This window comes from Fusarium verticillioides, chromosome 3 (genome assembly GCF_000149555.1).
Source record: "Fusarium verticillioides 7600 chromosome 3, whole genome shotgun sequence".
Classification (NCBI taxonomy): Eukaryota; Fungi; Ascomycota; class Sordariomycetes; order Hypocreales; family Nectriaceae; genus Fusarium; species Fusarium verticillioides.
In genome coordinates this window covers 2094012-2104611 of record NC_031677.1, presented here as the reverse complement: position 1 = coordinate 2104611, position 10600 = coordinate 2094012, and the positions used below count along the sequence as shown (strand labels likewise).

At 47.4% G+C, this 10600-nt stretch overlaps 4 protein-coding genes across 11 annotated transcripts; 3 read left to right on the top strand and 1 right to left on the bottom strand.

Annotated features, from left to right (window-relative positions):
* The first annotated feature begins 140 nt into the window (after positions 1–140).
* FVEG_16262 (hypothetical protein) lies at positions 141–1538 on the top strand. Of its 4 annotated transcripts, XM_018905502.1 has the most exons (5): positions 141–383; positions 438–599; positions 649–718; positions 849–1068; positions 1120–1538. In XM_018905502.1, exons 4-5 carry the CDS (start codon positions 1011–1013, stop codon positions 1314–1316), a joined length of 255 nt encoding a protein of 84 aa, XP_018754544.1. In that variant the 5' UTR covers positions 141–383; positions 438–599; positions 649–718; positions 849–1010; the 3' UTR covers positions 1317–1538. The 4 variants fall into 4 exon arrangements, with proteins under 4 accessions (XP_018754544.1, XP_018754543.1, XP_018754545.1 ...); XM_018905501.1 differs by having other exon boundaries at positions 438–718; XM_018905503.1 differs by lacking the exon at positions 141–383 and having other exon boundaries at positions 397–718.
* A 1391-nt stretch (positions 1539–2929) lies between these two features.
* On the top strand, positions 2930–3385 carry FVEG_16261 (hypothetical protein; the record flags this gene model as incomplete). Its single annotated transcript, XM_018905500.1, has 1 exon — positions 2930–3385. The coding sequence occupies one exon, from the start codon at positions 2930–2932 to the stop codon at positions 3383–3385; it is 456 nt and encodes a 151-aa protein (XP_018754542.1).
* Positions 3386–3851: 466 nt separating this feature from the next.
* FVEG_08154 (hypothetical protein) lies at positions 3852–5005 on the top strand (the record flags this gene model as incomplete). The annotated part of the gene is made up of 3 exons (XM_018896990.1): positions 3852–4051; positions 4113–4337; positions 4393–5005. 3 exons carry the CDS (start codon positions 3852–3854, stop codon positions 5003–5005), a joined length of 1038 nt encoding a protein of 345 aa, XP_018754541.1.
* Positions 5006–6426: 1421 nt separating this feature from the next.
* On the bottom strand, positions 6427–10495 carry FVEG_08153 (hypothetical protein). 5 transcript variants are annotated; one of them, XM_018896987.1, is made up of 7 exons: positions 10278–10495; positions 8532–10207; positions 8367–8470; positions 7981–8316; positions 7289–7929; positions 6853–7229; positions 6427–6744 (listed from the first exon to the last, which is right to left on the bottom strand). In XM_018896987.1, the coding sequence occupies exons 2-6, from the start codon at positions 8706–8708 to the stop codon at positions 6937–6939; spliced, it is 1551 nt and encodes a 516-aa protein (XP_018754538.1). In that variant the 5' UTR covers positions 8709–10207; positions 10278–10495; the 3' UTR covers positions 6427–6744; positions 6853–6936. The 5 variants fall into 5 exon arrangements, with proteins under 5 accessions (XP_018754538.1, XP_018754540.1, XP_018754537.1 ...); XM_018896989.1 differs by having other exon boundaries at positions 8525–10495; XM_018896986.1 differs by having other exon boundaries at positions 8532–10495.
* Between the last annotated feature and the right edge of the window lie 105 nt (positions 10496–10600).

Sequence of the window (10600 nt, the reverse complement as noted above, 5' to 3'; positions counted from 1 at the left end):
TTTACTGGGCGCAGTAATCAACAGAGCTAAACGACCAATACAGCCCGTTCGGCCAACAGCGCCACGAGGAGGGGTTTGGGACACTAAGATACCTGACCTCCCTTCTGAACAAATGGAATCGAATCTGTAAAGTCCGAGCTGCCAGATGATGGAAGCTCAAGCTTTCCCAAGGCTTCCATTCCCTCAAGCTTCTTTCTGAGCTTTCTTGGGGGTGCAAGCTTCCATTCCATGCCACCTATACCCACACATTCATTCATACCTAGGTGCTCCGTACCTCAGGTTTGATTCCCCCACGATTCCGGAGCGGCCCCGCTACAGTTGGTAACCGCCCAAACGGCATTATAACTGGATGGATGGCAGGGATAGATTGGTAGGCAAGCTAGGTAGGGACGAAATATGAAATCAGTCAAAAGAGATAAAGTTAACGAGATCCGAAGCGACACACCGTTTTATGCCATTAGGGAACTTGGCAAGGCTTCGCCTGTAACCTGATACCGACCCGAGTATCACTTTGTTACCGGATGGTCAAGTACCGCTAGTTTGATCGTCACCCCGGAGTTACAGACTCCGGGTAATGTTTCAGTTGCGACTATGGAGCTGTGAGGATGATTCATCTCAAATGCCGATTGAGTTGTAATATTCAAACAGGATCCGATATCGTTGCCCGGATACGGCTCTATTCATGAGTACGCTTCTTCAGAGTTCCGAGCAGATCTAGGTACGTTTGACTACCTTGGCAGAACATCCCAAACACGTCTCGGAACCGTCTCGAGTTTTGCAACCCCATAAACACTTACGCAAGCTCATAGCAAGGAGAAGCTGTACGCTGATGTACATACTATAAGTAGTCATGCCCTTTCTCGTCAAGTGAAGAAGTCCTCATGCTGTGCATCCCACATTAGTCGTTGTTAACCACTCTTCACTACTCTCTTTCAAGTTTCTTCTAGTCGCAGGCCGACATCTTAATTGTTGTTCCCACCAAAGCCCATTTGCAACTCATATCAGCCAAGATGCGTTTCTCTATCTTCACCTTGGTCGCCCTTGTCTCGGCTTCTTCAGCTTCACTTGGTAAGTAGACGGTTGCCTTCTCAAGTATTACTGTTGGCTGACTATCATCAGTCCGCCGAGTCGATGTCAATGTTCCGGCCATGACAAACGCAGATGGAGTCGTTGTGCCATTCGACACAGCTGGTGTCGTCCAGCCCGCTAAGAAGCGAGATCTCGAGCAGAAGAAGAGAGACCTCGCCCAGCGGAAGCGACACGTTTCTCACAAGAGACGCGCGGTTTCTCAGGAGAAGCAGCAGCAGAAGCAATAATTAGAGAAACTGTAGAGTTGGGAACCCATAATGAAGTCACGGACGGATGCCTCTCTTGAAGCAGAAGCCCGGGGGCTGAGGAAACAGACGAATGACAACAATAATTGCAGTGCTTGGACTTGGCTTGTACAGAATAGGAGATAAGGTGCGAGAGATGGGAGCACTGCTCACGTCGTAAGGCTGGGCCTTTTGTGGAATCATAATTATAATCATCATCATGGGCCTTTTTTAGAGTGCATGCATGTTCTTAAACGCAGTCATCCCGAAAAGGTTCTGCCTATGGAATAGCCTGCGCTGACATTTCAAGCTTGATCATTTGAAGTTTGGACGTCATTAATAACAAGAGGATCTAATTCATGTATTTTGTTTACGTTCTCCAATTTCGCTATGTACCACGGACCCTGCTCATAGGAGCTGTCAGCATCAGACAAGTCACTACGGATAGGCTAGCTCCCTAGTATCCTGCCTGTCATAGTCTTTTCTATGGATCAACTAAGTTGGGTGCCATGGTAATTCGCAATGCATACCAAAACAGTTGAAATATTTCATGCTTGAATGTTGAAGGCAGAAGTGAAGGGGTTGTCAATCCCTGAAGCGTGAGGCTCCTGTTTACTCAGCCAGAAAGGCGAACGAATGTCTAGAGATAGATAATGACCTTTTGTCACCATTCTATCAGGCCCTCAGTATCTATATCAAGCTGTAACTATGCAGTGACTTGCCTTCTAGGTGTCATAGACACCCTCGATCAACCTTGTAGACGCTTGAAAACTCGGTGCGATCACCATGTCACTACAGACACACTCTTTATCTCGGTACTATGTTAGTTACCCTGTGAGGCCGTAAGTTTCCATAGATTGGCTATTGGGAGGCAGTCATCTTGTGGCCAAATGGCCGAAGCTGTATCTGGGTTTGTTTTGCAATCACCGTAAGAAGCCTTATTGTTGGTAGAGGATTGAGGCGCAGTTTCAAGACGAGGGCAGCCAAGGTGATATTCCTAAATTTTGACGACATCAACTGAGAATGGAATGTATTCTCGGTAACCCATGATCTCACTCCTGCGGGCTACGGGCTAAGGATACCTAGATAGGTAGTGGTAGTAGCGGAGATAGTTCAACTCCGTTCCGTTCTTATGCTGACCGACAAATAACAATTCATAACTTGACAGCAACATCAGACCAATCAACCTCTTGCCTTGCCTTGCCTTGTCTTGCCTTGTCTTGTCTTGTCTAGGTTCCTTTCGGCCCCCACTCGTCGCACCTTGGAGCTACCGCCACTCTCTGCTCTGTTCTGCTCTGCTTCTCAAATCAAACCCTGACGCCTGAATGCCACTACGTATGCAGATGTGGCATTGCTCCAAGCGGGCTCCAACAGCCCAGGAATTCCTCCTGACGTCTTAGTAAGATCGATCGTGGTTATTAGTTGCTTGTTGTTCAACCGTCTTTTGGTCTAAGTAGTGGAGGTCATGTTTCTATTTACAGGGCTGAATGAGTGGAGTTGTTCATCCTAATTAGCTTGGCTTTTCCCGCCGATGAAACCCAAAGTCAGCCTTGCCGCTTTCGAGAACCAGGGCCTAATGAGATGAGATGAGGTGAATGAATGAATGAACGTCGAAAATGCCTCTTCCACAAACCCTAGGGGTGCTGCGCAGCCTCGCGCCTAAGCATGGCGCCAATATGGAACAGATCCTTCCATCAAAGCAATGCCCAGAGGCCGCTGAGTTTTGCTTTTGCCTAGGCCAGCTGCTCGCCCGTTTTGATGGCTTGAGGCTGACAAGCCCAGCTGAGTTGAGTCCGAGACTGTCCAGCTCCCCCCAAACTGAATTGAAGACTGCACCTTTGTGTGGACGACTCTCTGACAATCAATTCGCAGAGAGTCCGAAACCACTGAGCCTCGTCTTCTTCATCCTACGGATACTAGCCCAGCAAATTACTAGCCCCAAACTTGGGGGTCTCAAAGTCCCTCGACCTCTGAGCTGTCACCGTTCTCACTCCCCGCCGTCAGCAAAGTTCTACCTACAACAGCACTCTCAGCCGCAGCCCTCCGTCAGCACTAAGCCCAATTCCAGTTGAGCAACCCCAGTGTAAACTGCACAATAGTGGAGGAGGTGGCTCATTATCCCTGACCTGGCGCCATGAATATCGAAGAGGGCTGAGTTGAGTTGCGGGGATATGGGAGACTGGACAGTTGTAGGCTGGCATTGCCCGCCGAAGAGGTTGTTCAATAAATAAATAAGAGGCTGACCCCCTTGGGAGGTGGATGTTCGCTGACGCCTGAATGATCCTTTAACGGCTAAGAATCCTAGATGCTCTAAGATCAAAACGCACGCTGGTCGACGGTGACAAGAAGAGCATTCTTACGACTGCACGTTGATGACAACAGAACTTCTACATGAGAAACGACCAGCCAGCACCAACCACCATTGAGTAGGAATACTCTGGAAGAGACGGACAACTACGCTGCCGAGTCAACTGCTGAGCTTTGGTCCCCACAGAAATCACCACAGCGTAAGGGCACAAAGAATAAAACATCCTCACGATGCTCATCAGTGGAAACCATCGTGCTCAGGCACAATTCGACCGGGCAAAATGGCGCCCAATAGTTATGACCCCTACATGGGTTCTTCAGCTGGGCTTGTCTATGTCTATGATGGGACTTTTCGCCTATAGATTGGGCGACAGCATGAAGGTGAACAAGGACAGCGACAAGAAGAACGACGATCCTACAATTGAGATTGTGTAAGTCAACGAGAAAGCCCAATGCCTGATCCTATGCAGCAGTGTTACTGACTGTGAACAGGTGGGAGGCTACAAATGTAGCTCTCTGGTTCGTTGCATCTCTATGCAGTTTCGTCGAAATCGCCAAATACTTCGCTGAGGCATTGACTCCGTGGACCATGCTATTCACACATGTCATAAAGTTGACCTGCGCGATCGCCACTCTCGCGCTTGATATGGTTGTCTATACCGAGAAACACGACAAGCACTACTCCCTCGTCGCTCTTGGCTTAGACTGTGCCTTTATGTAAATCCACGGTGCCTGGCTTGAACACGAACTGCACTGACTGGCGGTACTTTAGCATCACCTCACTCGTCCTGGTCTTCTACTCTGTGCGAAGATACCGTCGCCTTTCTGCTTACGACGATTATACACACCCTGTCAACGTCAAGCCTTATGGTTTCAACGACGACCTTGAGCGTGATACTTCATACGCTCGACAGTCTACCGACAAGCGCTTTTCTTCGGCATCGTCACGAGCTAGCATCATCTCAAAGCGTGAATCTGTCGAGATGGGCACCGTCCAGCGAACACCAAGCGTCTATTCACACAAGCGTGATACCCAATTCGACGACTATGTAGCACGTCGCGGCTCCGCCACGAAAGAACGCATCGGCAGCGGAGACTTCAGCTACGCTGGAGCTCTGGGCGAGGCCCAAGACTCTGGAGCAACACTCACACCAACTCGCCCAAGGGGCGCCAGTAGCGGTCGAGCAGCGAGCTGGACGAGCGACCGAGGTCTCGTAGCTGTACCAGAGGAGGAGGACGACACAGCAGCTGGGAAGGAATCGAGGGCAGAAAAGGAAAAGAAGGATCGCGAGGCCCTTTTGGGCAACACTCCTCGCGAGAGCATTGATGGCCTAGTTGTTCCACAAGAAGCTGACCTTTCGGAGCCCAGGTGGCAGCGCGAATAGTGAAAAAGGGAGGGAATGAGAGGGTTCCATTGATAAGGAGAGCCCTGTGAGATTTATACGAGAACAAGACTATTTGGTCTCGATCTCCACGACTGTATATACCCGCGGGAGAATTGGCGTTTCAGGGGTGTTGAAGTAGCTTCAAAGGCTGGACTGTTTCGTGATGCTTTACAATGATGGATGCAAATATTTGTCCCAAACTTAGGTGCGAAAAGAACATTTTTCTTGCCAATCGAGGCAACGTTCCAAGTTATGCTTTTGGTTAACGGGGCATTTGTTTCCAGGATATGCCATGATGAATTTCACCAGGTCGATGCGTGAATGACTAACACTTTGAGAATGGGCCGACAGTGAAGACAGCTGGAGATTTTCACATAAACCTGCTGGTCTGTTATCAAGATGGAAGTCAACAGCATGCGAAAACAAGATCGAGGCTGTGATGGTGCCGGAAAGTTTGACATGATCTGGACTTACAAAACTGTATCTGCCATCCCTTCGAAACAAGCAAGCTGGGCAATTTTATAGAGGTGACTCAAGCACAGAGCGAGATGAGACATCGAAGATAGTCACAACTTATAAATCACGAGCTGTAGGAAGAGTTGATTATCACAACTTCGTTAGCATTTCGCTGCAAATATTCATCGTTTATAATGCTCCCACGTGAAGACTACCCATCTCGATCTCAGGCATGAATACAAACAGAGTTGGAGCGAGATGTAGTTCTAAAAATCTCCCATCTACTTAGCCTCATGTACGCCATCATGTAGTGACTCGGAAGCAGGCCTTTATTCATACAAAGCGGGTGCCAAAATAGTATCACTGTAATACTGTCCCTAATTTGGCCTTGTTCGAGAATTAGGTCGTTCAAACTATCATTATGAATACAAAACGTCAATTTTGATGCGCCGCTCTAGCACCTCATTTCCACGTGTTCCATCTTGCAGTTCTCATGTTCGATACAAAATGGGCTTTTGAGTGTCAATTTCCTGGAAGCACTGGCGAGGTATGCAGCCAAATCTCCGTATTATCACCTCCCCATCGAATCAGGGTATAATTCGTCTTTCATAAGAAACCGGCTCCTTCTGATTTTTTACTGCCCTGGATTACGTTTAAGTGTTCCATATCTTGGTCACCTTTCGAAAGCGGCAAACTCGTTCTGAGTTGTTTCTCAATGCTCCTTCATGGCAGTCTCCAAAAGCTCTGTGGCCTAATTTTGAGACCTCAGATGTATTATAAACTCCCCTCTGACAACATATGGTTCCTACAGATTATACGCACGACTGTAGTCATGCTCGCTACACAGGTACTGTTACCTTCTTTTAGGCATGCACACTTGGGCGAGTTTCGTCATACTAAGGAGTAGAGATAAGATACATGGAGGTTTGAGAAAGAAGAGTTACAAAGAGAAGCTATATCTAATAGAGGAGCTTTTGAGAGATGGTGAGACGGTTAGTACTACGTACTACCTAGGTGTAGTATATCCTTGTTCAACTTTGTAAAGAAAATAATAGGGAAGTGGAAATCGTTGTAGACACAATGATTTTGGTAGAAGTATACTATGTAAATGGACAACACTATCCTTCAATAAATACTTAGTCTATTCGATACGGAAGGGAAATGAATCTCTGATTCCTTTGCTTTGTCTCTGAGATCTTGTTGAGATGGTTTATTAACAAGTGCCCGAGGTGGGGAATGATCGGCCGATGAGCGCTGGGTTCACGGGTGTACCTTGCATTAGACTGACGAGTTAGTGCAAAGTGAATTGAGGAGGGGAGTTTTTATGGAAATGGTGTCGGTTTCCATTGTGTCATTCCCTTCCGCTTTCGAACACTATAAAAGTGACTCACCTTTAGGGACAACTTCCGAGTCAAGTTGATGTAATAGTATGCTTGATATAGTCTTGTTTCGTCTATCTTCTTAGAGGTTTCTCCTTAATCTAGAACGCCAACGAAAATGGTGCCACAAGCCTGATCTGCTAAATGAGGTGGTAATTTTTTGATAGAGTCAAGACTCTGACGGACTTTCTCCTCAATCTTACGCGCTTCTTCCCCGTCGGGGAGCCGAGCTGCCAACTGCATTCGTAGAACTTGTTGAAGTATAGTAGATCTAGTACTGATACCTATACTAGCCCCGAGGGATCGGAAGAGATACAAGCACGCTACAACAACAGCAGTGTCTTCAGCTGCAGCATTTGCGAGCAGACCAATAAGCGTTGTCACAAAAGCTAAACACTGTCAGCAAGGTAGATCCCACAGCATGTCAGCAATAGCTTTGTAATCATACCACAGCCGGCTCCGAATGACATAATAGGAAGACCAGTAGTCTCTCCGGCGGTTGAATGGAGCCAGACGAACATGCCCATGGGGATGACTGAAGCGAAGACGAGTGCATTGGCCGATAACGTTATGGCGTAGAGCTTTTCTGTTCTTTTGATGATCCAGCCACCTAAAAGTGAGCCTGCAACACCTGCAACCATTCCCGGGACAAGCAAGGAACCACTCTGAGTAGCACCTAGGCCCTGAACAGCTTGAAAGATGAGAGGTAAAAAGAAGATGGTCGATGTCTGTCCCGCCCCTGAGAAGAAACCCACCCCATAGTAGACGAACAAGCTACGATCAAATATTATGTGTCCGGGCGTAAATGGATGAGAAGCCACGTTTATTTCGATCAAAAGAAACAAGGCAAACAGAACTGGAGTTAAAGACAGGACGGCGCCAGCCATAGCATGTGACCATCCGAGGTTAGAGCCAGAATCCAGACCAAAGAGGAGAGCAACTACAGCCGCCACGAGAGTGAAAGCGCCGAGAAAGTCAATCTTGCGGACCTTGGCAAGCCAGTGATCATGTTCAACAGGTGGAAGGTCGAGGATGATATAGACGGCTATGAAAGCAAAGAAGCATAGTGGAACCTGGACAAGGAACGACCTAAAGGGAGCGATTAGATGTGTCTAACTCGGCATGCTCAGCCAGACTTACCATCGCCAGCCGACAGAATCGGCCAAAATTCCTCCAAGGGGAGCTCCAGTAGCAGTTCCGGCGAGAAAGAGGATGCTGATCCTGTCTTGCGACACACCACGATCCTTGAGCGGTACGAGATCACTCAGAAGGATGGCGACAACAGAGTTAATGCCTCCTCCGCCTATACCTGCCACGGCTCGCGCAGCACATAGTTGTGCCATATCCTGGGCAAGACCACAACCCAGGGATCCCAGAGAAAAGGCAATGTAGGCAAAGAGCAGACACGATTTGCGGCCAAATATGTCGCTCAATTTACCGTAGAGAGGTTGAGAACTTGTCAAGGTTAGGAAGTATCTGATTGAGTATTAGCCGGGCCAATATATCTGCCATACTCTTCGACTCACGCGGTGGCAATCCAACTGGTATTGTTCAAGGCATTTAGTTCATTACCAATCTTGGCATAAGTTGCAACAACAGTTAGAAGTTGATCGGCGGCAGCGAGGTAGACCTTGAGAAAATTGTGAGTAAAAGCCCGTGATATGGGTAAAGACCTTGAGGATACTCCTTACACCAATTCCGACAGCTGCGATCACGAGATGTAACTTCTTGTCACTATATAGTGCTTTGGGAGTATCGCCACCTAACGCCTGTTCGTTTCCTATGTTTCTTGGTGTATCGTCATGATAACGATCTTCAAGAAGGGGCGAACCCTCTGACGAGCCCCCTGAGCTCAAACTGCTGTTCATATCTCTGTCTTGCCAAAGCCCGAGCAAAATGGAAGCACAGGATACCGCGAGACTGCCGTCTGGTATTCGCTGGCGAGGCAGTTTTCTGGCCGAGAAGTTTGGAGAGTCTAGAGTATTTAGCAATGTTTGGACGTGGCGATGCTGTAGTAAAAAAGATAGATATTGGTCTTGCTTAGGTATGAGTTGGACCTAAAGTCTCAGTCAGATTCGAGCAGCCATAAGACGGCGTAATCGGGGAAACTGATATCATTATAGGAAGACTATCTATGATAACAAGTGAAGCTCCTCAAGAAGGAGGGACCTTTGTACCTCAAATGATATCGAATCCTCCTCCGTCGTGTAACTAGTTTAATTTGTTCTTGTGAGGTACTCGGCGACTTTCAGCTTTCCCCCTTCCATCTTGTACGAACCTCTTATTTAGTTCGTATTCCCACAAGATGAAACTTTTGGACTGATGGCTAATGTCATCATTCTCACCTGCCAGACACGCGGATGTTCAATGTCAGCGGCTTGTGCCAGTGTTGCGCTAGACTTGGGGAATAGTCAAATATAATCAAGCAGGGATCTCAGGATAAAACACCGTTTACGACTGATAGGCTCGATGACGTCCCTGCCACAAGAGTGAGTGCATCAAGTGTGCTATGAATGAACAGGAAAGGAACTCAAGTATTGGATCATTAGAAACAAACTTCTGGGCCAATGGCCATTCAGCATGTCATGATGATTGCAATGCCTTGTGCAATACATCGGGACCCCTATTACTGCAAGCTTATGCCTCCCCGTTCATCGACGTAAAGTTTGTGCTGCTCGCATCATCTACGCTATGTGGCGACGTGGGTTCGTTCACATGGGATTGATCTGAAACATGGAACATTCGACCAATTTGACAAGACAGGGGCTGGTTGCTGACTCTGCCAAGATTACCAGGTCAGAGACGAATGCTGGCCAAATCTCATTGAGCATCACTAACTAATGCCAAACACGTTACGGAAATTTCATGAATAGAGACAAGGTCTCGTCATAGCGGCCCCCCCCCCTGGGCTGCTGGTTGCATCGTGCTGACTGATTCGAAGAAATTCTGGTAGACCTGGGCAACAATTCAACATTACGGGATCGTAGATGGTGGATTGATGGTGGATTGCCATTCTGCAGCTTCAAATTACCTGTGGAGATGCTTGGGCTACGGAGGATCGATCGCCCCGAGTGTACACAGACAGGGGAGAGACGTGACGCGTTGGGCGATCAATTGCAAGGGTTGGTAAAGTACAGTACATACATCCACACATGCATGCATACACCGGCATGATCGGACAGTTGAACTGTGGCGTTCTGCTGCAAATGTGAGAGTTTCTGAGACTCGTATATGTAAATGAAGGACATGTTAGAGTTCAAGAATGAGATATAAAAATACTGTGGCATCATTCGGACGAGGGAGAGAAAGACAAAAGGCAAAAGAAAATCTTTCAATGTCTGAGTTAGGTTGACATGAGGTACTCTTCCTGGACAGCAAATAAAAAGAGGAGGATGGTTAGACGAGACGAAAGAAAAAAGCAACACCTTGTGCATTACCTAAAGTGAATTACTCTCTACGAAAGCACCACGGGGAAGTGCTGCAAGTATCCGTATCAATGCATAGAGAGACATTTGTAAGACTGAATTGATGAGTGTTCTACGGAGTCCTCCGTACATGTGTAACTCATCACAGTTATAATAAGAAGGCATTAAACTCTAACAGAAACAAACATCGAGCTAATCCATACCATTGAGTTCTCCGCGGTGGAATCACCTGATTGGGGTTTTCATATTTCATCTGAATTGAATTGAATGCCGTTGAATCTAGTTTAATCTATGCAGGGGTGGGTAGATAGTGACGTGGATTCAGCTGCAGTGAA